General features: G+C 43.9%; 1 protein-coding gene across 2 annotated transcripts; it reads right to left on the bottom strand.

The window, feature by feature from the left end:
* Window positions 1-1,500: 1,500 nt before the first annotated feature.
* LOC128305524 (neurogenic protein mastermind) lies at window positions 1,501-27,787 on the bottom strand. Of its 2 annotated transcripts, none has more exons than XM_053043012.1 (15): window positions 27,687-27,787; window positions 11,894-12,292; window positions 11,482-11,810; window positions 11,117-11,380; window positions 10,928-11,014; window positions 10,622-10,840; window positions 9,959-10,535; window positions 8,400-9,009; window positions 7,271-8,328; window positions 6,874-7,191; window positions 6,315-6,779; window positions 6,064-6,246; window positions 5,812-5,985; window positions 5,600-5,721; window positions 1,501-5,238 (listed from the first exon to the last, which is right to left on the bottom strand). In XM_053043012.1, exons 3-15 carry the CDS (start codon window positions 11,590-11,592, stop codon window positions 5,068-5,070), a joined length of 4,359 nt encoding a protein of 1,452 aa, XP_052898972.1. In that variant the 5' UTR covers window positions 11,593-11,810; window positions 11,894-12,292; window positions 27,687-27,787; the 3' UTR covers window positions 1,501-5,067. The 2 variants fall into 2 exon arrangements, with proteins under 2 accessions (XP_052898972.1, XP_052898971.1); XM_053043011.1 differs by having other exon boundaries at window positions 8,400-9,012.
* Between the last annotated feature and the right edge of the window lie 191 nt (window positions 27,788-27,978).

Genomic DNA, 27,978 nt, shown 5'->3' on the forward strand with positions numbered 1-27,978 from the left:
ATGCTCTCTTGGTGTAGGAAATCTGAAAACAACCCGTTTTGTATGGAATTTCGTATCAGCCGACGGTACGCAGCTGATTATCTCAGTTGTGCATACACACGCAACACAAAACCACACAAGGCGATCATACCGAAGAGCAAACAGTTCCCCTCACCTGAGTAAAATGTGGATACAGATCACACACGCTACACATAGCCACACACGGCGATCGTATCGCTCGAATGGTGAGAGCGAGATCGGCTGCCGATGCTAAGTGCGAGCAGCGCGTGATAAGCCAGGTATGCGAATGAGGGAGGGGATTCTTCATCTTGAAGAGAGCGATGGTGTGCGTTGCAGGGTTGGCGTCGTATGTATTGACAAGTCCAGCTCGGTGATGCTTTGTTCGGGAAAAGCTATATGCGTTGACAAGTTCGGTAGAGCTATCGAATGACCGTCAAATGTTGTTGCTGGCAACGATAACTTTCCAATGATTGCATTATATTATATTATATGAGATATATGAGACGATTATATGAGATACCAAAACGAGCCAAACAACATCACGCTGTACATGTCAATATAGTTCCCAAAAACCCTGTAATAATAGCCAACGTGTGAGAAACTCTTCTATCACGCGCAATGATAACACGTGAGAGCGGTTCAGCTATATGCACGCTGCAGGGACATACATGTTACCTCCTGTTTTGGATGCTCTCTTGGTGTAGGAAATCTGAAAACAGCCCGTTTTGTATGGAATTTCGGAAACGCATTTTTTTCATCGACTGGTGGAGATTTAAATGCATGCGCAAGACACGAAAATAATGTGCGTGGAACGATCGACATGGTGAGGATGGAGTTCTTAAAACAAAATGTTCAAAAATAACCACGTTTATCAAATAATACACCCCCATTATACTTACGTACTGTTTTAACAATAAAAATACTTTCGGATGGTACTTGTTGCGAAACGAAAATCGCGAATTTAAGAGTCGAAAGACAATAATTAATTTGCATTGCTGTTAGTATTTTCAGTTTGGTTTCATTTGTTTGTTTGATCGTTTTTTTATTACACTCTTGCCTTTACAACAAAGTATGTATGGTTTGTATGGAATTTCGTATCAGCCGGCGGAAAGTTTGAGCGAGATGAAGGATTCGCCCGCAATGATGGTCCAAGGACAATCCGTACGAAAGATGTTTTGTGGATCGATCGATCGACGCGCGACAGGAACCGACTCTTGCACCGGGACTATCATAGGAAAAGTGGACAAATGTGGTTGCAGATCATTTCAACGGCCTCAATGCCCCCCCCCCCTCCCCCCTCCTTCATCGTTTTTAAAATTAGAGGCCCCAACTATAATTCCGCCCTGGGCCTCCAAGGGGATTGATCCTCTACTGTCCAGTTCATCAAAAAAAAATGTCATCAGAATATTTAAGAACTTTTACCATTAAATTTCTCATATTGTCACACCAACAACGCAAAGTAAATCAAAACGATGTTTTTTTTTCAAATTTTAAGTATATTTTTATGGTTTTCTGCCATAATATTTTCCATTTTGCAGCTTTTTTGTAGTCATTCTTTTGTATTATATCTCTGTGTCTTCTTTATACTTCGGTTTATATCGTCTTTTCTTCACCTCGCGCTGAGGTCCAAACCGACACATGCCTAGCTTCCTTCTTTCTTCCTGCACGACACGACCGACACACACGTACGTTCCTCCCTCACACGACATATTTTCTGTTTACGATTACGATTACGTTTAGCTACTCTCCGGCGATGCGTTTAATTTGCTACAATTTGTTTTGAGTTTCCTCTGTGTTTATCATTCTCCCTCTTTCTTCTTCATTTCATTTGCGATGCGTTTAGCTTTTCATTCTAAAAATGCATCAATATCGAACCGGCGGTGAGCGACTATACCTTTTTCGTACATCGATTTCATATGGGGTGTGTTTGTGTGCGGTGAGTAGTAGTAGTAGCAGTAGTAGTAGATAGCAGGATTATCGTGTTTCATCATTATAATCGCATTTAGCAGCGCCAACTTCAGCAATTCGCTCGCACGTGTTTTGTGTTTTGCAGCTCTGTGTAACAGCTCATTTCAACAGCAGCATAAATGTACAATCACGCCTTGTTTCTTTATAATGTGTCTCATCGTTGCAGCTCATGTTCTGTCCGCGCATTAAGCGGAAGAATGTTTGGTGGTTTATAGTTTCCCATTTGCATACAGCGTATGTGCTTGCAAATGGAGCTTTCTTGCTGCTCCTTTCAAAGCAGATAATGGGCAGAATCAACACTTTCTCAGATAACATTCGCCGTTCCAACAAGAAAAACGATTCGCGGAGTAAACTGCTGTGTCAAGCAATCTTCTGACTGCCTAGAATGCATTTAGTTTTCTCTGTTCCGTGCCTATGCGATCAACGCACCGAATATAGTAGATTAGCTCCGTTTTGAGAGAACCATACACACATCCGTTAGACAGAAATTTGTAGGGGAAACTAGAAGCATCGGTTTAAAGTATCCTGCTCACGTCTTCAAATATCACCAACCAGTATGGTAGGGGAAGGAAAAGGGCGATCGAGACGATATTGCACCCTTAACGTTTGCTATCGACATGATCGGACCGATCTTATACGATCGCCCTCCGAACGCTTAATCACTGTTTAGCGTTTATCCAACGGCTACTAACAGAGGATCGCATTCTGCAGGCTTTTTTGCTAGGAGAATGTGTGAAGAGACTGCCGATCTCTTGCCTATTTGGAGATGCCAGTTGTATAATCGATACAAGGCGCACAGCTAAGCGATGATGTTAAACTATAAACAATTTCATCGATCATTCGATGTACGATCGCATCCCATGCTTGTCATTTCACGTCAACTTTGCAGCAGTGGTTGATTATGGAGGTTTTGCCGTATATAACTATATATAACTCTATATATATATTTCATATTATGATTTCACCCACGATGATCTTATATGTCCCCGTTCACTGTTGGGGATGTTGTGTTGTTTTTGTAATATAAATTCAGTAATCAATAATAACCAATAATAATTGTGAAGTATAGTAATATATTACTTTCATCATCACACTCCCGATTACGCTTGCTGTAGCATCAATCCACCATTTGGCAAATTTTCTGGTTGGATGTTTTCACTATTATGAGGGTTTATGTGTTCATTTTTCCTGTAGCAAAATCTCAACATCATACATAGCACTGAAACGAAATTATCTGTTTTCAAACAGGGGTTAAAATTACAATCGATTTACGATTAATAAAAAGGAACACAACCATTATTCCAGTACGCAACGGGAACAAAAGGAGACAAAAAAATGCTACATTGGTGCTGTGTCCAGCACTTATGGCAAGATGTGTTAGTAAGCAGCTTCAACCGAACATGTGATAGTTTTGTACAGACGCAGGGCTTCTTGGCTGATATTTTAGGAGTAACTTCAAATTTCGAATTAATTTTTAAAAGCAGGTGAGTAAACTCAGAAAAATTCATCTTGTTTTATGAGTTTGAAACACATTTCATCTTTACAGATATACACAAATACAGCCAAAACTCACTAACAGGGTGCAATTTATATGGATTGTTTCATCTCTTTTTTTCTGTTTCGTAAAACTGTGGTTTAATTTTACATTTATTTCTCTTCGATCGAATAAACCATTGTGTGTGTAACAGTGCTTTTTGCTTTACTAGATGAATAGACATTGTGTGAAATAAAAGCAAAGTTTTGTCTTTCTTCCCAACTGCACAAACAACCCATTTAAATTGCACCATTTAATGTGCATATTGTTATGTATATATTGTTTGATTATTCTATTGACAATGATTGTGAACGAAAGCTCACGTGTCCTCGGTAAACAAAAGAAACGATAAGAAGCCTTTGCATCTGTACAAAGCCATACACGGCATGTCGATCGATGCCTTACGTTAGCCTAGTTTCTTGATTTACTATGTATAATTTACTTTGGAATCTTTGTCAAAGGTCAATATTGTTTGCTTTTCAGTTTTGTACTGTAGTTTGAATTTGTGTTTCCCACAACAGCACTACTCGTGTTCCGATAAAACTGTGGATAGTATGTATTTTAACCAACGGCTCCACATCACTCTCTCCAAATCATCATCCTGGTCGTTTTCCCTAATCTCAATGGGCTAAATGCGGATATAAGCTTTTTCTTATGGTTCTCGGCACGGAGGTTCGGCCAAAACCACAAATCAAGCTTCCGAATCTAACTTTCTGACCCAATATCCCTTTCGAACCGTAAGGGAAATCGCATCATTACCATTAGAAATTACTTCTACGCCGTTTTCGGAGTCACCGATTGAAATCTTAATTTGCTTTTCTTCCTCTGATGTGTCTCATCGAGTTTGCCTTTAAAGCTTTCTCCACCGCAACAATCCACTATAAGGGGGTTAAGTGCATGCGCATCCGGTTTCGTATCGTATCAGTATGTCCTTTACGCATGGAAAAAGACGGATGACGACCCATACCCGAATGGATAATAGTGCTTTTGCTTTAACTTTTCCAATTCCATACGTTCACGATTCCTTTCCTTTCTGTCCATCTCTTAACCTCTCCATTTTAGCTTCAATCGAAAGTTAAAACCCCGTAAAGTGATGTGAGTGCGTGGGTGTAAATGTGTTTTTAAGTTCCACTATTGCCTGTTTTGTTTAGAGTCTAAATCATTTTTCGAGTTTTAATGCTTTCTGCAAATAAACGAAGTCGTAGACTAGAGTACTCACTGTACGCTCTTGCTTGCTGTCCGCCATTCCTCTTTTTGTTATCCATGTACGCGGGAACAACGCGGGAAGTTTGTGTAACTACTTATATTGGACGTTGCCTTTTTTTCGGAAAGTGACCGCACAACGCACCGAACCGAAAACGTAACTCTGGCTAGTTTTGTTTTATACGAAAAACAAAGGAAACCCCGTCCGCCTTAGGCTGGCTATGTAGCTGTGACCGTGGTCCTCTGGTTGATAATGCTGACCACCACGCGTACCACGCGCTCCGTGGCGTCAATCGGAAATGTGTGATTACTTGTGTTTGCGTTTTTGTTTCTGTGTGTGTCTGTTAATAGTGCCGCCAGTTTTAGTTGATGCATTCCGTCTTCTGCTTGTTGTTGCCAGGGACGTTATTCTGAAAGCCCGGTGGCATTGGGATCGAGTACTTGTCGAAGCCGTTCGGGAAACCGCAGTTGGCTACTTCGTACATGAAAACGTTTCGCTCGTTGTTGATTATGTTGACATGAGAAAAGTTAAGCTGAAATAAAGCAGAATTAATTTGAATAACTATTAATTAATTAAAAAAAAAACTTGCAGCCATTCAAGAGAGCCACACAGATTACTAGATATTAAAATTAACCTACTATCCTATTTCATATATTTTATCGACTCAATCCTTAATCGGTTTTCCCTATCGAGCGGATTTACTACGGATACAATTTATTTTCAAAGTTATACACTAAGTTTAGACAATTTAATTTTCTACCTCAATGAGAGTGTTTTGATCAGCACCTTTCTATGTTCATGAGTTTCTGTTTTCGATTTCATACACGCGTATTCCAATTCTTGATGTTTTTATGTAAACATTCGATTTTGTATCTTCGCATTTTGGTTCTTACCTGTGGATTTGCTTGCTGTTGTTGCTGTTGCTGCTGCTGCTGCTGCTGCTGCTGCTGCTGTTGTTGTTGCTGTTGTTGACCCATCAGGTTCGACTGCAAGTTGAGACCATGGTGTCCAAAACCTGAACCAGCAAACAATTTAAAAAATGCGTTAAGACAAAGTGAAAAGTAGAAAGTAAACTTATGGTTGGCACATTTCACTCTCAACTTACCTTGTCCAGGTTGAAGATTTGGCTGCTGACTCATTTGTTGCTGCTGTTGCTGTTGAGCATTCAGAAACATGTCACCCCCGGCCGGTTGATTGGGACCGTTCATGAAGGAGAACTGACGATACGAAACAATGGCCGGATCCATCGACGTCCAGTCGGAGAGATTATTGCCATATGCTGTAAAATTCACATCCAGGATGCGTTAGAGTTTGTTGCATAAAAAAAAGGAAAGTTTTGCACACGCCAAACGCTTACCTGCTTTGTTGAGTCCATTTTGCTGTTGAGCTTGTGCCATGTGCTCATTTTGCTGGTATCCTAGGAATTGCGGTTGCTGCTGCTGCATCTGCTGATTCCAGTTGCCATTCTGTGGCGGTTGTTGCGGTTGCTGCCCGTTGGGCATTTGTAAACCGCCGTTCATGAATGGTAAAATTTTGCTACCTGCGAATATGACAAAAAAAGTTTATCAGCGGATAAAATAACACGAAAACGTTTTTCTTCCTACACACCTTGTGCCCGTGGTACTCCGAATCCGAAAGCGTTCATGTGGTTGAAGCCAGGTGGGGGCATACGGGTACGTTGCTGCTGCTGTTGTTGTTGATGCTGCTGTTGCTGCTGCTGCTGCTGCTGTTGTTGCACGTTTTCCAGCAGCTTACTGTGGTTGGCACCGCTAGGTGGCAGTTGCTGCTGATTCATTTCATCGTTCATCAACTCGGCCAGCGCTTTCTGGGTCTCCAGGAACGGGTCGAACCCAAGCTCATCGTCTACGGTAGGATTTTGGGGATACTGCTGCTGCTGTTGCTGTTGCTGCTGTTGAGTTCTATTACCAGCTTGGGGTTGTGGTTGTTGCTGCAATGCAACCGCACCCTTATGCTGCTGCATTGAGCGATCACTACCGTTTATCAACGGGTTGTGTGTGCCCATGTTCATGTTAAACAGCCGCTGCTTTTGAAGCTGCTGAGAGCTTAATAAACCTAATGAACAATTGACAGCACGAAAAGGTAATTTTGATTGTAAATGAAATAAAAAAAGGCTGATATATTGCCACAGTTGTTCTTGTTTACTTACTTTCGTTGTGTTGTTCGAGGAAATGGCCGTTTAGACGGTTGTTTTCTAGCGCTAGCAGGTTCATTTCTACCGCCTGCTGTGGGATTGAAGTTTGTCCATTGAGTAAAAATTGCTGTTGTTGCTGCTGTTGTTGGTTTTTGTGAAAGTCGAAGAACTTGTTCAGCTTGGACATGTTGGCGCTACCGTACATTTGGCTCATGTCTGTGTGTAGCCTTTGTTGCTGCGGGTGTTGCTGTTGTTGCTGCTGCTGCTGCTGCTGGCTGAGGAAGTTATTCCGCATAGCGACTGTTTTGTGCCAAAAATCATTTGTTCCAAATTCTGAAAAAAGAAAAGAAACGTGATTCAATTCATTAATTGTTTGCTTGTTGTCGCAGAAAAGGATTCCAATTTCACTTACCGTTAAAATTATGGAATGGCGGTAGTCCATTCAGTCCATTATTCAGGTGGTTGCGTTTCTGTTGCTCTTGCTGTTGCTGTAGCTGCTGCTGCTGCTGTTGCAGACGAAGCCACTCTTCCTGCTGCTGATCCTCCATCATGTACTTCTGCCGTAATAAACATTTGCTGAGTGCCGGATCGAGTTCGTCGGCAGCACCACCCATCATGTTACCCTCGCCAACACTGCCGATCAGTCCAGCAGACAGCTGATGCAAACGTGCGACCTGCTGTAGCAGATGCTGTTGATGCTGCTGGTGCTGCTGATGCTGTTGGTGTTGGGGGTGATGCTGATGTTGCTGCTGCTGTTGCTGCTGCTGCTGCTGCTGCTGCAAATTGCCCATGTTTTTCAACAGCTCCTTTGCGTGCTGTTCGTTTGTGTCGTTTGTACCGCTTAAGAGATCGGGAAGTTGTGAAGAAGTTAAACCGACGTTCGGCAGACCGGTACCACTATCCACACCCAGGTCCGTGCCCGTCACGCTCGGCTTGCCGTAACGATCGAACGCATTGTACGAGAAAAAGCTGCTATTGTCATCCAGTATGCTGTCGAGCTTACTGTATCGCAAGTTGCTCATATCGAGCAATTCATTGGCAAACTGGTGATTCATGATACCACCATTACTTGTAGTGGTGTCCGTGACGGCCAGTTTGCCCATAGACGCACTGATCACAGCCGCATTCGTTTCCGTACCATCATCCAACCCACCGTACAACGACGTTGTAGTAGAGGATGACGAGGCGACCGGTGCAGTACTTTCGCTGTCCGCCTTTTCATCGCCCATCGACGAGCTGGACGACGGTGATGAGGAGTTGCGATTCGATTCACCGGCAACCGCCACAATGGTTGTAGGTGGTATGGCATTCGTTTCGCTTCCATCCGTGGTGCTTGCAACGGCGTCATCCTCGGGTACAGCGTTTATCACATTGCTGTCACCATTGGTAAGCGTATCGACAAAGCCGCCTGGTGTGCTCTTACCGCTAGCCGTTTCACTGTCAACACCGTTCCGGGATGAAGCCGAGCTACTGTAAAACACAACGCATCAAACATTAGTAAACGCTGCCAATTTACCAGACAGTGCAAGTAGTCAACCGACCTCAACGAAGGGGAATCCGTTTTGCCATCATTATCCGACGACAGCGCGTCATTGTCCAGATCCTCAAAGTCCAGCTCATCATCATCATCGTCCAGATCGTTATTGATAATATGGCCATTTGCGTTCCCATTGCTAATGCTGGTCGCCGTCGAGCCATTGCTGATGCCGTTCGTTTCTCGCTTCTTGGTTTGTGTCTGCTGCTCACTGCCATCACTGCTACCCTTAAGCAGCTGCTCCCGTTCACGTTCGCGCTGCTGCTTGAGGTTTTTGCTATTGTTCTGCGCTTCCTTACTGTTGCCATTTACTAGCGCATGTTCATCGTTAGTACCGTTCCGTTGCTGTTTGCCCGCCAAAGCCTTGCTTGACTTGCCGTTCACCGCCAACGCCGCACTGCCTCCCTTCGCAGTCGCAACAACACCATTGGCACTAGTCACGTTACTTGTACTATCTTTATGATTACTGGAATTGTCGTGACTATTTTTGTTATTGTGTTGCTGCTGCTGCTGCTGTTGCGGCTGCTTGTTCTTGCCGCCTTTAGTGCGAGATTTCGTTTCGTGCTTTCGGTCGCTTCGATTCGTGTTTTCCTTGTTGCTGCTACCACTCCCGTTAACTGCTAGAAGCAATAGAATAAGCAATAAGCAATAAAACCGATTAACACTAGCACTGGAAGCAATGGAACTCGATCAATCTCGGACGTAATTATATCAAACAGCACATTATTGGTGCAGAATAATCAAAGTGGTGGGTGGTTGGTTGGTAGAGGTCGTTAATAACAGTGGCGAACGTGTAATCCGTATTTTCTGCTTACTCGCACATTCCCGCATTCTAGTGTCACAGAAAGAGCTGTTACAGCCGAAATCATTGATAGAACTACAAGAAATCAAAATCTCATGTAACAAAACATACGATAAAAACCTTACATTAACGGATGGAAAATGTGATTCTAATTTTTGTTCGAATACTGATATGCATGGAAAAAAGAAACATAACAAACATTCTGTTTACATAATATTCATCACAAAGATTTGCATTAAAAAGCATCATATTCCAAATAAATGAGCAATTATAAAGCAGCAATAAATTAACAACAATGTAAGACTAATGGCACTGCACCATTAAAATCACAAACAAAGATGCAGTATATGCAGAACATTTCGATTTTTTTTCTGCCATGATATCACCAGCAACCGGCTTTTCCCATAAGTCCGCCACCGTTCATTTTAAAGCAATTCACATCTTTACACACCAATTCTACTTGCACGCAAACACACACACACGCACGAACGACAGAACCCTTTAAGTATGGTCGTCGAACAATCGAGGTTATCCTTTGATACATGAGCAACTAGAAGTATTCGCCACCAAATTAATCGAAACATTCAATACTATGGAAAGGATAATGTGGTCGAATGAAATTGTGTCACTGAACGAGGTGATCTCGAAGGACTTCTGCTCGAAAGCACACACTTCTCTCTTCACTTTCCGTTCACTTGCAGTAGTGTTGATGCATCGAGACATTCTTAGCCCGCGCGCTCGATTAGGGTTTAACTCACACACACCTGTTTTACCGTTAAGCTTATTCTCCTTATTGCTACTTCCGCCGCCGTGTGCGCTGCCGCCGTTCGGCGTCGTCGATAAGCTGGGCCACGCTTCTTTGCTCGGTATCGGTCCATTGGTAATGTCGCTAATCTGTTTTATATCACTGCTGGATGACGATTTGCTGGTGCCTCTAGTGCCGACGCTGCCGCTGGTGGTGTTGCTAGTGCCGCCGCTGCCAGACCTGGGTATACCACTGTCACCACTACCACCACCACTACCCGCACTACCCGCACTGCTGCCATTTACCACCAGCGTGGAGGACGCACCTGCAGTTGTTCCTGCTGCAACGGCTGCCGCTGCCGTCGTTGCCGTCGCCGCCACCACTGCCGCCGCCGTTGACGACACCAGTCCGGCGACCGTGGTTGCAGTGGCCGTACCACCACCGGATGCCGCCGTCGCCGTACTACTACTGCCGCCGCTGCTGCTGCCGGTACCACCGTGACCATTTTGACCTGCTGCCGACGTCAGACCTAACTGCGCCTGCATGGCATCGTGTAACCGCTTCTCGTACTCTTGATGCTTCCCCTGGTGCATCTCCTACGAAAGGGAAAATAACAAATAAATCCCGACATTAATCAAGGTGCGGTATAGACTTTTGATGCCAACCGGCCAACAATAATTACCTCCTTCGTAAAGCTAGCCTCCTGGTCACCCAGTTCGTGCAAGTACATACAGTCCGGTTTGGGACAGGTTTGGTTTTTCATAAAGTGGCTACAGTACTTCGTCGTACCTAAGCTCGTCTTTATCAGTCGCCCATCGATCATGATGTTGTTCACGCTTTGGATCGCCCTCAGCGCGTCGTTGTTGTTGATGTACGTCACGTACGCCGACGCCGAAGGACCCTTCACATTCACCAATGGATGGATATAAAACGATTATTACAAAATATCCACAACTTGATTCACACGATCCTGCTGATCTGAACATACCTGCACGCCAGCATACGTCGTACTAGGGTTGATGACCACTTTATGGATCTTACCATACTTTCCGAAGTATTCATGTTTCTTCAGAATCTACAAATGCAAACACAACCGATACAGTAAGATACGATCTTGCAATTTGAGGAGGTGGATACGGTTCACTCCTCCCTCATACACACACACACACACACTGACCTCCGGATCGGCCAATCTAGGTGGCAACCCCACGACAAACACCAGATTCTTCTGCACCACCCTTACATTAGCGAGGTGTTTGCGGTTTTCGGAAATCTTCGCTCTCCGCTGCTGGTCCCGCTGCCGTTTCTCCGCCTTGAACGCCGCAATCTGCTCCTGCGACAGGGGCGTAAAGTCGGCCGGGTTTTCCGGGTACGCCTTCCGGCACGCCGGACACAGCTCATTCTCGTCCGTGCGGATCCGGTGCCAACAAAAGCGACAGATCTTTTGTGAAAGAAGGAAGGAAACACGCACCGAACCAAATTAATACCAACAGCGATCAGCGATCACCAATATTTTCCGCCTCAAAACAATCCTCACTTTACCTGATATCCACAGGTACAGGGGTAGAAGTTCAGATCATCCACCTCTAGCGGCTCCATACACAGTGGACACTCAACCTGCTCATCACCACTGCTGTTGTTCATCATATTCATAATGATGACCAACGCCGGAAACGGAAACGAATCGCACACACACACACACGAATGTGTCTTCCCGATACTCCTTTTCACGCGCTCGCAAACACACCAACGGACAACACACTAAGCAGAAACACAAGTGTCGAAGGCGTTGACAAACGAAAAATAAATATCACTCTTTCGTACGGACGAACGCAGCAAGACTGCAGCGCCCCGTAGGTTGATGCAAACACCTGCAACGGAATGAAGCGAGAGGAAATTCATTAGCTATCGATGGGTTTTTGGTGGCACCATAGACGGACAAGTTGATACCTACCGGAACGAACAATTCGACCAGTTATTTTCCTTCTCACAAACGGAAGGAAGTAACCGTCGTGGCACCCGTGCACAGCGCCGCTTCTTTCGACAATCAATCAAACCGTGCTCTGTGCTAACGGAGCTTGATCACTTTACAAAAAATACTGCTGGGTAGAGATGGGTTTGTTGGTGGTGTGGTTTGCCGTGGTTGACTGGCCCGGAGGATCAATCGATCGCGGGAAGCTGTGTCGACGGTACAACACCAGCACTCGCGGCCTTTAACTGGAACGGAGCCTGTATCTTTGAGCTGACACTAATGCGTGAGTGTGTTTGTTCGTGTCGGTAGTACAACCGATTTGACAACAAAACTGCACTTCCCTTTTCACCACGCGATAATCTTAGTTTGTACAAGTATAATCTGTAATGAAAGATTGAAATGATACAATACGTTAGTGAGTGTTAACGAGAGAAATGTTCACACACCATAATCCTTGCCGTGGTACAAATTAATTAAGCCAAAATAATTCTTATTCATACACCAGAGCTCTCTTGTCGTAATCTCGCGCTCATTGCGAATCTACTGCTCTAGATCATTCAGGAATGTTGTACACCACGGAAATTAACAGCACAAGCGACACATCATATTCAAGTTTAATTCACTGAGCTCAAATAGTTTATACATCAAACACTCAGCGCATGGCAGGGTCTAAAGCGTGATGCACTGTGATGAACTTTGCTGGACCACGATCAAGTTAACCGAAACCCCGGATCCCAAAACTGCTCGCACTCTAAAAATATTCACATTTTAAACTTCAAATGCAATCACCTCAATGGTTCTATGCTTTTTAAATGGCCAATCTTGTCGGTCAAGCGTGTGGTGGACGTGGCTACTAATAGACAGACCATAACCATGTGTAAAAGTAGACAGAGTAACAACAACCAACAACAAAAACTCACTCATTCTCGAAAGCCAACGAGTAAACCTAAATATAGCACACTAACTAGAAACCCCCAAAAAGCAAACGATACACTTAACCACGACGGTACGACCGCGATCCCTTGACCATCATTTTTCCTCTAATCGCTTGCCGTATATATCAGTGGAGCAGAGATATACCACCGCTTCGAGGTGCGTTGTACAAAACAAACACTTGCGAAAGACTGCGCAACAATAACACTAACGGATACTATTCTACAGTCATGCCGTAATCTAAGATGGTGGTAGAATTTGTACTTTGTATAGCAGGTGCAACGAACGGGTGTAACCAACTACGGTATAGTTGCAGCTGCATGTTTGCATTCTGTCCACAAGTTGGTCTGGTTTGTTTGTGAAGTGATAGCGGAAAGCGGATTGACGTATTTCTTTGACCAGCTGGAAACTGATTGGGTTTGGAAGTTTCTGGAACGCTGCAGTACGAGAACGGGATGGTATACACCTCGTGAGATATCAATTGGCTGGACCACGTCATAAGAGAGACACCAGACAACCAGTAGCAGAATACTTTTTTTAAAGCGCAAGTGAAGTATTTAATCCTTGTTCTTCATCCTCCCGCTAGATACGTTCAATCCTTATACATTTACGATAAATATCTGATGATTAACAGCATATCTAGTTCCAATTGTACTATTATCCGTGTATCGCTGTTTACTTGTGATAACGCAATGAGCACAAGGTTAACTATTCGATTACAAACATCTATAATATTGTTGGTTCTTCGATCTGGCAACTTGACGATACATCCGCTAATGTCAAGTGCCACGCAGTTCAGTTCGTGATAAAAGACCACCATCATCATGCATGCAGTGTGATTCACGCTCCATTTGCACATTTGTCAACCACAGGCAAAGACGGAAGAGTTTGTTCACAAACACAAGTGCCGCTTTTTGCTGAACCTGACAAATACCCCGTTATGATGTGATAGGTATGAGACATAGCTGCATCAGAAATAATGACATGCTTCCGAATAGCCAATATCCGAAGAGTAATCTGTTATGGAGCAGCAGTTTCGCCTTTACCTTCACTTTTCCATACTCCGTTATAAGGGTGGCGTCAAGCTGAAGGTTAACTAATCTTACATCTTTGCACAGACACACCCGGTGAGTGGTGGTCAGTTTGCTAGGAGGAGTTACGAATGTACACCATTTCGGACGCCATGTAAGGTCGTAACCGGAATGCGCAAATGCCCAGTGACACATCCCTGTACAACTTCTAGCGAAGCTCTATCATTGGTAGTGGTTTCAAATTCCATACCCTAATTTAATTCACACCACCACCCTTCAGTTAGAAGTGCTACAATACTCTTTCACTTCCTCAAAATTTTTCAGATATGGTTCTGAAACACAGCATTACGATCACGATACTGCTTTGTCTGGGTAGATAATAAACTCTTGGTGCGCTTGACATTAGATGTAAGCTTTCTGGGCAACCATAAAAAAACATTGGAAAGGAAACCTCAACCCGATACGAAGCAAGTTTCCCTGTTGACCGTTGGTTCTCCCTTCCTCATCCTCGTTGCGTTTATGTCTCCGCCATTTAAATGCAGCTGATCTGTGGAGGCTTCAAACTTACGGACGATTACCGTTCTGTTCGCTCGCGGCGTTCGTTTCTCTCGGCAAAAGTAGGAATTGCGGCCAACGACAAGAAAAAAAAGAGCATAATTATGGATCTTTGTTGCAGTGGATGGATATGGATGGCCTTGGCGGTAAGGTATCTGGCACCACACTACGCATATGTTGCTCTCTTTCGCTCCCTGGTTCCAGTTGGTTTCTGCAAGCGATCAGCTTGTTGCTTGGCCAACAGTTAGTATTAGAGATGAGCGCTCCGGGCCGGAATCATGATTCCGTTCCGATCCGATGCAGTACTGAGTCCGATCCGATCCATAAAAGTGATTCCGATTGAGTCCGAGTGATCCGGTTTCAATCAATATGCTTGCAATAATAGTTCAGGAAATTTGTTTTATAGTGAGAACGCTTTTGATTAGAGTTATAATAAGCTAAAAAGGGATTTAAATGCATTGAAAACATGTGAAAACGACAAGAAAACCATAGGATATTTTTTAAAAATCAATGGAACTACTGGACTATTTTTAAACAACTCTCTGTCCTTTTTTTATGAATTCTTAACACGTTGATTATGCGCATTTTGGTGTTAGTATTTTTGCTACAAGATCAAAAATATTTTCAATAAATTTGCGTTAGATTCTTGCTTCCGTTAACAAATTTAGGCTTTACAAGCTAATATTTATCTGTAATAAAAAGAAACAAACATTTTATCGATCGATTAAAGAATGTTAAGTGTTAAATAATCACACAAATACTCTTGTTACAACTACTACTCAATGGAATGTTACAACTGCCCACTATAGATTTCACAGGGAACATTAGATATCATAAAAGTTCTTGAAGTGTTAGGTTACTTTACTAATTCGGTCCATTGCACTGCATTGTTTTGCATTGAACGGGGTTGCATTGCATTATTTTGCTAGGTTATGCTGTTGAAAACCATGGTGAGTTTATTGACATATTGTTTCAGTATTATGTCGCCATGTTTGTATTTTTTTCTATTAAACTTATGTATGGAATAGCATATTGGTATAAGTAATGGGGCGCAAAAGCCGCAAAGCCTGAAATTAAAATCCGGAGCGCAGAATCATGATCCGGAGCGCGCTCCGGCCCCGGAGCATACCGGATTGATCCGATCCGGCAAAAGGTCGGATCAACCCATCCCTAGTTAGTATCCATTTTAATGTGGGTTCCGGGCACAAGCTATTATGTTCTTCTGCGTTGTATGCGCATGTTTGACAGCACGTGGAACCACTTTCCTGCTACAGCACGAAAACACCAGCCATTTTTCCCAGTAACGGTATCTTGTTCGATTGGTAGCTAACGTTAGGGCGATACTCCTAACTCGCCAAACATTCGTCTACCTTGCGATCTTCAACAAGGGCACTAAACGCAATATTCCGCGCCACCTTCAGCAGCGTTTAGCACCAATCACACTGACTGTACCTTGCAAATGTTCCGAAAACTTTCCTAAAGTTCAGCATCGACTGGAGGCGCTGCGTACAATCACCTCATCTGCCTTGAAAATGTACCTCCTCCTTGACAAAACCGGCTAACGAATTGTTCAATGACCGAACACACACACCGCCGGGAAACAAATATCTGCCAATCTATTCAAGCGTCTTGCTGGCGGTGGCTAAAATAGTTTCTCACATCATCAACATTACTCGACCCGCCAGGCTGATTCATGCGTGACCGCAAAAACGCGCAAGGGGTTTTGTACATTAACCGATTCGTGTTCCTTTTTTTCACCACATTATGTGGCCGCGTGTGTGTGTGTGGGTTTGTTTGAAGATGCCATGTTCAATGTGGATGTGCATGAACGCGACTCACTGACACCATTGCAAACCGGCTCTGGTTTCGTTTGTTGGGGGTCTCCGACTGGATGTATGCTTCTCCAACATCTTCGCTCGAACGAATCAAGCTAGACATATTGAACTCAGCATTGCTAAGCCCGCAGTGTCTGGTTTTGGTCCGGGTTGTTTACGTGGTTTGCTACTTCTTGACGAAACATTTCACAAAAAGCGGATCAACTTCAAACAGCTTGACCTTTGCCGCGGCTTCTGTTGATGGGTGCTCTTCGTTTATGCTCACATTCGCGCGGCCCGTTCGTTTGACGATGACCTCCATCTATGACGTTCGTGAAATGGACATTTTTCGCATACCTACATTTGTGAGGTACGCGTCGTAAATGTGTTGTCCGCCGAGCACAAGAAATTCAACCGGCTGCTGGCTGCACTACACCCCATTATCATATGGCCGCCCTTGAACTTTCCAAACTGCAATGTTTGCTTCCTCGTTGAAACAGTGTGTGCTAAAAGAAAAATAATACTACCCACACCACACCATACCAGTCACCATACCCTGTCACAGCTGAGTCCATCAGGTAGAGCGTGCGTGTGTGTTCGATCGTTAATGTAGCCGCGAATTCTCGAAATTACAATTTCCATAAATTATTCTCTCTTCACTAAACAAACCAACCAGAAGCAAGTTGAAACAATTCAGAGCTACAGCAGCGATTGGTTCCCTAGCAACAGCATCCTGCGATTTCTTGCCACCATCGGACGGAAAGTGTCAACAAAGATGTCAACGTCCATCAACAGTGACAGTTTATTGTACGTTTAATTGTGTTGTGTATAATTTTGCCTTTTTTCTGTTCATTCACGCATTGCAAAATTGTTCCGCATTGAAAAGGAATACAGTACCACTCCTCCCTCAACAACTTCCACCAACAATGCGTGGATAAGGGACGTAGGAAGAAGAGGCGAGGAGGGAAAGGGGGAGGGTGATGTTCCCTTATGCACCACCGCAACAACACAACACGGCACACGGAGAGAAAGTGGAGCAACGCAAAAGTGAAACGGCCACGAAAGAAGCGAAAAGAAAACAACGGCGGGGTCACCCGGTCCTCCACAATAGCCACCCAACGGGTGTTGCACCGAACCCCACCAACCATACCCGCTGGCTGGATCGACGCTTGTTGTTCGGCATGTCTGTCAAAATCAGCTGCTCCATTACTGAGGAGTGGTCAATGGGAGCGCAAGCGGAGATTGTCAAAGATTGCGGCGTGTGTAGCGTCGTTTATTCGTGTGTGTATAGGTGTCGATGAGCAGATGCGTAAAACTACGGAGAAGAAGAAATAGTACTACAATTACTGCGCAGATGCCCATTGCGCACTTCCGGTAAGCTGTGGTGTGTGTGTATGTGTAATTTTGATGTTGTTGTTGGTATGTGTGTGTGTGTGTGTGTGTCTGGAGGGACATGAGTGTCTGGTGTACCACCAAAATAACATAAACCGAGTGAAGCGAAAGATGACATATTTCTGTACTATTGCAAAACTTCATGAAGTTGTAAAAACTTGCATTATCAAGATGATCTTACAATTTCTGATTTTTTATATCTGATTAATTAAGCTTTTCAACAACAACACAAATATAAATCCTTCCTGTTAGCTGAGTGAAAAACGAACGACCTAAAAAATTGCTCCGGTCGTGCATTTCCGGTCCATAGAATAGACAGGGCCCATGGCTGCGCTACTGCGCTCCAAAACATCACCGGTGAATGTAATACCGTAGTGTGTCCTTTCACTCTACGTTCTCACCACACCGCACTGTAATGCTTCGCCCTCTTCCCGGATCTCCACCACACGTAGCGGTTGTGCAATCGAAGAACAAAATTACAAAACTGCATTCGTGTGTGCACCACCCGAGTTTGCAACTCGCGTATCTGTCCTCTTCGTCAATGCGCCAAATCTCAGCTGCGGCCACTCGAGGCCCACGAAGTCCTGCTCTCGTTCTGTACACAGCAAACCCACATCTCTCTAACCTAACCTACATAGATACACACACACAGAAGTGGACAACCGCTCATGTTTCGATTCGTGTAGAGTACACGTCACTCTGTCCACGACAGCACTTTACGAATAAAAGCAAAATCTCTTCCACACATTTGGGAGATAATGTAGACCAGCCGCGGCGTGATATGGACAATGAACACACACGCAAAAAAAAACTCAAGTACACATTACAACACTACACAACGTGTCAAACAACAAAGTGGACTTGCTCTGTGTTGTGTAGTGCGCGGCACAGTGTGGAAACGCAAAGCCCCTCGAATTGCACGAAAGCACTCAGCTAACGAGCATTCTCTATTGCACTTTTACATTAAACACGCACACACACCCTCACATCACATATAGGACACATCTACGCACATGATGCGCAACCTTTCTCTCGCTCTCTTGCATCCGATGCATAGTGTAGTAATTGCATTCTGTTGCCATCCTGTCTGTTCTGGAACAATGTTGACTTAGGGAGATGCAAAAGATTAAGCGAGTAAGCGGAAATAATAAACACTCGCACTGCATGTTTCATAACTATTCCTTTCAGTATCTTATCTATAGCTTCCAAATCCAGCCATTAAAACGGATCTTATCTGCGGAGGATCACATCGGATCAGAGGTTTGGAAGATAAGCCCAACCCGAAGGGATAAGCAGATAAAGAAGACCTACCCAACGGATTACACCACTCGGATTGTTCTCGGTGCTAAATTTGCTTATATTGAGCATTCCTTTACCATCCTCAGCATGTTCCTCTTTCGCTTTAGCGGCACTACAGAAATGATTTAAAATAAACGATTAACTCATTTTGCTAGATCCTCCTCACACCAACCTCCTCCTGCTCATCCGCGGAGTGACATTCAAGGACTTAAACTGTTGTATACCACCACATCACCCCCAGAACCTCCAACCGTTCGCTGCTCACAAGCTTGCAGCAGCAGGCAGGAAAACGTCCGAACAGCGCGCCACTAAACACAAAAACCTGCCACCCCACGCGACATGGCATTGAAAAATATTCCACGGCGTTTGAGTGAGAAACCAATCCGGCTTTAAAATCGCGTTTGTTCACACAAATTCCCCAATACGAAGTGGCGGCACCCAACCCATTCAAGCGACCACCACCACACGACAGCCAGCGAATGATATCGACAACTGCCAACAAAAAAGGCTTCGGTAAACATTTATCAATCGCTTCAATTCAGGTGCGCGTTTGTGCCACAACGACGGACACAACAAGCTGCAAGGGTTTGCTAAATTTGACTGACCTCGCGCACCCAAGCCGTTGCCCAAGCTCAGCTGGAAGGTGTGCCTCGAATTATGCATTTTATTTAACCCAATTTATGATGAGTTAACGAGCTGGATATATCCAAACTTTAAAGGCACCTAGTAGCTCGAAGGACCTCAGAATATTATTTGCGCAAAATTCCACTCCGTCTTCCGGTTGTACGGTCCGGTTCCGATTGTACACAGAACGCGGATTCGCGGCAAAGTGAATGTGTTTTTGGCACCACATCATCACAATGCGCCGATCGCCTGTGGACAACCGTTGCATTTATTTTTGCACTGCGAACACCATTCGCTCGGGAGAAGAATGCTGTCCAAACGTTTACACGTTTCACTTCTATTAAATCTTTGCATTATAATTACCGATCTCTCTCTCCAGATGTTAAACTGCTCCTATATTGGAAGATCCAATCAGTCAAAAGAAAGCCAGAAATGGCAGTCCTTTATAGGTCCTCCTCTTGAGGATGCTATGTCGGAACAGAAGAATAACATCTTTTACCCAACATTTTTGGCATGGGAAAATATTATTCACATAATTCTGACCTGCATTGTGTTGAAACCTTCAGAATGTATTCGGTTGATTGAACATTTGTTTTATCTGCTTCCGGTGAAACTTTTCCCCTGGCTCTTGGATGTTACATCTTCTTTAACGACACAAAAACCGCAAGAGGTCCAAGGCCATAACCAGATAGTCAATCCTGCGTTCGGAGGATTGGTCTGGATGGGATCTTAGAAAGGTCCTGTCGTGTAAAGACCGGCGCCGGTACCAATACATTGTCGCTGTTAACCCAATTCGTAATTCCAACCCATGGGCCATCGTCATATTCCAACAGTTGCCCCTCTCTGATAGCATTTTGATATGAGCAGCTGCGGAACGTTCCATATCAGGCCAACGTTTTGCCGTTGTCTGGACTTCGACATAGAGCAACAAGAAAAGAGTTCAGCATAAGAGAGTAGTACAACAGTCGTCGTTGGAACAAGCATTTCCATTTGATAACAAGCATACATTAAATAAAGCTCGCTTTGGCGATCTACTTTCATGCAAGATCTTTTCCACAGTCCTTTCTCACATCACTTCCTAATGCACTGAATACTTGGGCATTGTTTTTAGAAGGTTGTTGTATACATTTTCTCACAAAAATGCTGCTTTGTTGCTCCGGCATGTTTACACTCTCTTTTAGATGAAACGATCTTCACCCAAACCAAACGATCTTCACCAAAAGCGACTGCTGTTTGTGTGCAGCAGGGCCAACGTTTTTCGCTTCTTGATTCGAAACATTCACGTCCGGTTTGGGTCAGTGTTGTATTCGACGCCCAAAGTAAGCACCAAACGCGGCCACAAAAGGCCCATCGTTCAAGCTTCGATCATCTGCGGTTAGAAGCTGGTAGTGGAAAGCGCGAGATGATGCTGTGCGTTTCACCTTCGCGCTGATGATACCTTTTTTTTTGGAGCACACACGTACACGCGTACAAAACATTGTACACTAAAAAAAATCCCTCCACACAATCGCCTCTATCTGTGCCGCCTGTTCACCACACATTATGCTAGCGATGTACTATTTCTGTACCACCGTACTACTACCAGCAACATCTCTCAGCAGTGACCAGCTGCTGGTCAGTGAGAGTTCAAAAAATGCGTCTCGATGGACAGCTGATGTTGTTGTTTTTATTTTTGCTGGTCTAATCTTAAACTGACACTCAACCGACCCGTCCGACCCGTGGTGGCCCGTTGCGTATTGCACAGGAAAGAAACCACGCTTGGAACGTTGGGCACGCCTCGTCGGACGTGGTGGAGTCTTCGGTAGAGTGGAACGAAAAATCGAAAGTTCTTCACCATCCACCCGAATTATCGTTCATTAATACAGCAAAAGATCGCCCTACAAACGAAAAAAGGCACCGCGCATACGCCACACACGCAGACATTCACCTTCAAAAGTAGGAAACGTTCAGTTTGCTATATTGAGGTTTCGCTCACTTGTACGGTGCGCGCGGCACGGTGGCACGTTAGTAGACATGCGAAATGCAATCCAAACCGGAAGCTGCCTGTTGGCCGGTAGGGGAAAACAATTTGAACACAAAAAAACAAAAAAAAAAAAAATGCACACTCACACGGCATCATCCGGTGAACGTTGTTTATTAAGCAAGTCAATCAAGCGCAGCTCGATTATCTTTTTAGCCCTGGTCGTGATACTACTACTAAGCTTTGTTGGAGGATTGATCTACCGTGCGAGAAAATGATTTACAAATCTCTTCAGGAAAATTGATTTTTTTATCAAATGAATAAGAATTTAGCTCGAAAAAGGATTGGTTTTTCCTTCAAACAGTAAAACCACCCCACATTTTGAATATAATATGGGTAAGGATTGTACAGTGCTTCCATTTAAACAGTCAAATCCATTGGAAACTAAAAATTTTTCTTCTAAAAATCCTCTACTCTACGAAACAAAAAATACCCGATATCCTATCAGTTTTTGATGCGTTTAATTAACTACATCATCTCAGACGTCTGAAGTTATTATTTTTTTAATTGAAAATCTGTTTATATTTTCCTATAAATGAAAAATAAACCTACTCAAATTTACAGATACTCGTAAATGGTTGCGGAAAGTATCTGATTTAAAGTTCTGGTCCGGATTTCCGGATCCATCCTTATATGTTTGATAAGCACAACAAACAAGCACCAACCACGTCATGCAAAAACCACCGAACGATTCGACACTTAGCACCCTTTTCTACCCAGAATTCAGTTAAAATTTGCACAATCACACTTTTGTTTTGTCTTCCAAATACGAGTTCCTACAATATTTCGTCTTTAAACGTAAGAAAATAATGTAAAAACATCTACATATTGCAAATCGCTAAGCAATTGTCTCTCATCTGAAATTATGGCGTAGCTGTTCACCTCCAAAAACCAGCTGTCGATTTATCAGTTCGTCTATGTACCATTCTCCCGAAATCCGATAAGCCTTATCGCATGGGCAAACGCACAAGTAACCCGGTGGCAAGGCAAATAAAACCAAATCAACACCCGCTTAAGGTCAAGAGAGCACAGTAAATAAGATACGCAGGAGAGTTGAGTTCTTCGCCACCCACCGGAAGGACGACTTGAGGACAGCTCGTAACGGCGGACGCAATTTCGTTCGAGACGAGAGCGACGAGTGTGCGATTGCGCAAAAATTGCGTCTCAAAAATTAAGTAACGCGGAATTTGTATGTGCGCACGCGGCTCGCGTTGCATACGCGCATAGGCAAGAACACATACACGACCGTACACAAACCGTTCGCCGCACATGCTGAATATTAACGCCAGCAAACGCGCCCTGCGATGGGGCAATCGTCAATCTTGCTTCGCGATCATTCCTCCAAAGCGATGTTGTACGGACGGGAGCCTGTGTCTCCGGGGCTGCAATACGGTTGCACAGTGCGAATGCAACGAAACACTGTCGATCACAGACTCGGCGTTTGAGAGATGTTTCTATTCTGGACGCATCCAATTGGAACACCGTCGTCCGGGTGGGAATGATGTGGTCGTCGAATGGTCAGTTTTAGAGCATTTTGTACGTTTCGTTTCGTTTGACGTTGGCACACAAGCACACCAACAGCAACGGATAATCAACGTTATTGCGTGTGCGTGACTTATTTCGCTTAATGCGTGTGTTTTTTTTCCACTGAGTACGTGACTAACCCACGCTAATCACGCATTTCCAAAGCCACATTCAAACAAACGTCAATCAGAGAAGGCCGGTTTGGTTGGTGGGTTACGGAATCGGTGCGATAGCTCGCTGCGGCTCGCACTGACCAAGACAGTTTTTGGGGTCTACTGCAAAGCACGCAAAATGCACATTCAAACACCCACTGCATCGAACGCAAGCGAATATCTTTGTGCGTGTATTGGTCCCAAGTCCAAGTCTGCCATGTTTCTCTCCATCGCTCTAAAACAAACATTTCACACCTCATCGTATTACTGCGTTGCGCCGTTATCACTTGACAGGGTGCGGTAATTTTCCATTCAATTGCCGTTCAAACAGTGGATCTAATAGCGGAAAAGAAAAGAATATTACAGGTCTGTCTGCTATGTACGGTGCGCTCTCGACGTCGGATTTCCCAGAACACCGAATCCAGTTGAAATTTTGATCAACACAAAAACACCTGTTTGTCGCGCGAAATCAACAACACATTTATCGCAATTCGCAGATGATGATTATCCTAATCATTTCGTTTGGTAGTTAACGTCTGCTGGACGCAAACATTAAAGTGTAATTTAAGAAGTTGCCTAACCACAGTTACAATAGTGAATGGTATTTCATAGCCTCTTTCTTCAGAATTCAATCGAAGCAAGATTTAAACTCTCCACTACTGGGGTCTTCTACGATGCCTTAAGTTCATTCATAACCAAGAATTCCTCTTATGCTTGAGTTCAATAAATTAATGATCAGTATTTATCACTACCAGTAATCTGTCAAACCGGTATCTGTCAAACTGAATATTATGTTTTGTTATGTCAAACTTTTAAAAAGTTAACTAGTTTAATGGGTTAACTTTTTATAGTAAAATATGGAAAGCATGACCTAGCCGAGCTGGACTGGTGTACTTTATTTGATCATTTGTGGAACAGAGATGATCACAACTTTTATGAACTTCATTTCTCGTGTTTTTGTGTGCATAGAAATCCTATCTCGTATAAGCCTTCAAAAATGCATACATAAAAACTGGTAGAAGGTATCATAGAGATCCCACCATCAACATTTTTATTCCTAAACTCGACATTTCGACGTCAAAGCAGACTCATCAAATCCCACACTGGTATCTTCCGTTCGCTCGAGAGAAAAAAAGGTCAACTTACGATGCTGCATCGAGCGGGGTTCAAAACATATAATGCCGATCAAGAAGGCAAACCAGTTGCTATGGTGATGAAGCTGAAGCAAGCAGTTGTATAGCTAGAGCGGAGCAGGAGACTTGCAAAAACAAGAAATAAATCAGAATGTTGATTGAAGGTAACCGCAACCTGCTTTGATTCCACAGAACCACACCAACGAGTGGAAACATTATGAACGGTGTTTTTGGGTTTGGGCTACACAAGTGTGAATTGGCACATGAATCCCCAATGTTTGAACTTACTACCCCGCACCCAAACGATAGCTTGATATCGTCAACTCTTCTTACCGTCTGGAGGCGCATGTACTAACACACACACATGCATCATAGCAAGCGAACCTGAATTGATCGAAGATCGCTTTTCTGTTGCACGGTGCATGGAGAGCGGATGCTGCACATAAATCCAGGCTGCCCTTTACGACTTTGTTCTTCGTTCTCTCTCTCACTCGCAATGCATTTTTCCGCTTGCTGGCGAGTGCTTCAGGTTGATGGACTTTAGTTGAACACACAAACAAATCGGATAGGAGCTGTAGAAGGGCAATAGCTGTTCCCTTTGTGTATGCATCGTGTACTGGAAAAGGGCTATCTCTATGCCAAAAGTTGCGAGGTATAGAGGTTTTTCTTCACCGAATCGCTTTCGATTTGGGAACGGTGCCGTTCCAATCCCGCTCTGCAATTGTGTTTACACTCTTTGTCCTGTCTGGTGGGTGGGCGTTGCATACCGAGTGTCGTCGCGTATGAAACACGGCGCAGTGTTACGCAACAATTTGCCGAGGATAAATATTGAATGTTTTCACCGACCATTAGAAGGTAGGGTTTGCTGGCCCAAACCGGAGCTGGATAGGAGTGAATGGGACAGCAGACCACCACGTCAGTTTAAGGGTTTTTACGAGAACGTTTGTAATTTTGGACGATCTACACAGTAGCGGAGAAAACAAAAGCAACTGACAACAGTTTACACGCAGGATTCATTAGAAGGCAATTCCTTTGACATGTCCTTTTCTGCACCCCACGAACCATTAACATTTTACCGTTTGTTTACAATTTTTAATGGGTTTAAAAGTTACAACCGGCAATGTATCCATTCCAATGTGACTGTTCTGTCGTGAACATTAGATTTAGATTTTTTTAAACAAACTGAAAATCCTCTCATGTGGATAGCAAGAACGACAAATTAATGCTAACATATGGATAAATAACTCTAACACCTTCAAAATGTCTTCTTGCTTGTTTCCTTGCTCTCAATAACTCCATAAGTTCTTTGGTGGAAGGGTTTTGCAATTGCTCCGTTAGCAATTGTACAATGTTCAAAGTTATGGGATTCCAAATCATAAACTATTGACAAATCCGCTAACGATTGGTTCTCTGATGGTTCTCTGATAACGTTCAAGAATCCATGAATTTATTCAGGGGTTTACGAGTTGCACTTGTTTTGTCTAATATTGTAATTTTATCTGCATTACACTGTGGGAGTGGATTGCTCTGGCGATTGTAACCATGGATAAATGGCTTTAGTCACAGCCTGGTGCTAATCCTTCTTTCCAAATACAGCGCTGTAAGCCTCTTTTTATGCGTTAATTTTTCGCTACTCTAATACAGTATTGCAAGGAAACTATTGCTTATGTTCTCCACAATCCCGATTGGTGTGGGGGCTTAAGCCACATACACACACACACATACACTCTAACCATTGTTACGACGAATATGGCTTGTTGCATTATTAGCCTAGGAAAATGCAAAACGCTTCCCCACCCACCCAGCACCAACGTTTCCCCTCTGAGCTGGTGGGGCTTGTAGTAAGCAGACTAGTGGGTAGCGCAACAAGCGCGTTGTTCCCAGCCAACTTGGCAAAGAGAGTTCGATGACGCTTGGAAGCGGATTTGGCGATTTCATTTTCACTTTCTATCGACAGTAGTGTGACGGAATGGGTGATGGTAGCGGTCGGGCGCAACGCCATACGATCCGTGCCCGCCATCGTCGTCGTGGTTATTTGGAAGCCAAAACCAAAAAGGAGGAAGAAACACACATTATTACGCACATACGAAAAACCTTCTCCTGCGAAACATTCACAGACACATAGGGACGTACGGCCATCTTCAAACACTGGTTTACTACGATTTTCTGTTTTCACTTTACCAACTTTTACACATTTTGCTGCAGCGATCAAAGGCAGCGTTGCCAATACCTAAACAAACGAAACAAACTCGCTGGGATGCGCTTTCGTCGCAGTGCCTTTTTTTGCGGTCGTAGTAATCTCCAAAAACAGACACACGGTTTATATGAGGAAAGTTCAATGCGGAAAAGGTATTGTATAAATGAAACAAACAAGAGGTAAGAGTGCCATTGTTTGTGTCATGTGATTTCAAACCAAATCGTCTCCGACGGTTGTAAAAAAAAAAACCTCATCACAAATCGTTTGTGACATTAATTTTGATACAATCGCTAGACATGTCTACAGCTGGGACGTTTGACGTTTTTTCTTCAAGAGGTCAGAACAACTAAAATAAAAACCATTTAAATGACTGGTTGCTATTAAGCACTTTTGAACACCCTTTATACGATGAACTTGAAGCGACAGCATCAGCGAAGTTCCTAGCCCAACAACCTATTGGGACGGGAAGCGTATGTTTTGTTGGAGTATGCCACGTACGCACAGAAACCTTTCCGTCACCATTCTCATTAAAATGGAGTTGGCTTTTGGACGAATTCTAGCATAAACAATGGTGACTATACAACACAAACAATGCAGCAATCAAGCGCACTTACACAAACGCTCGCACACATACACAATCACTGTTTCCTCCCAACTTCAATATCGTTATTCTACGGTTCCTTGGAGTTGCATTTTTTTTCTCTCTCCCTCTCCCTCTCTCTCTTTTCTCTTTGGCATCAAACGCAACGCAAAAAAGGTCATCAGCAGCAAAGTTTTCGCACGCCACACTATAGTTGTGTTTCTCTCGTTTAATTGTTCTTCGGCACGCAACAATGAAGCAAAGCAACTGCAACCCACCATTGGGTTTGGCCGCAGCAGTGACCGTTGTTTCACCACAAAACCCGTCCCATGTCGTCTGGTATTGTGACGTTGATGGCTTTCCCAGCGACAAGGGTGGTTGTTCTTGGGCTTGCTCAACAACGGTAGTTGTGCTGCTAATACACACGAAAATTGGAACTCCAACTTAAAACGGCATTAGACGATACAGTGAAATTACAAAACGCGATACACACACACACACATACACACACTTTTTCGTACCTCGCTTGCAATCAATACACAATGGAGCTCAAGCAGACATTAAAAAAAAACTCCGCGAAGGTGTTCAACAATCACGACCGTACAGCTTACGAATGGCAGCCATAACTGAGCGACAACGACGGTGGAAAAACAGTAAACGGTACCCACAAAACTGGTACGAGCATTTTCCACTTCTCTCTATATGCTTCGTTTGCCACGTTTGTATGAGTGGTTGTGTGCGTGCGCGGTCCGTGTTAGGTTAGTGTGTTGGTGCCATGGAGAAGGACAGAGACACCCTTCCCCCTAGCGTTGC

Source organism: Anopheles moucheti, chromosome 3 (assembly GCF_943734755.1).
Source record: "Anopheles moucheti chromosome 3, idAnoMoucSN_F20_07, whole genome shotgun sequence".
In the NCBI taxonomy this organism is placed as follows: Eukaryota; Metazoa; Arthropoda; class Insecta; order Diptera; family Culicidae; genus Anopheles; species Anopheles moucheti.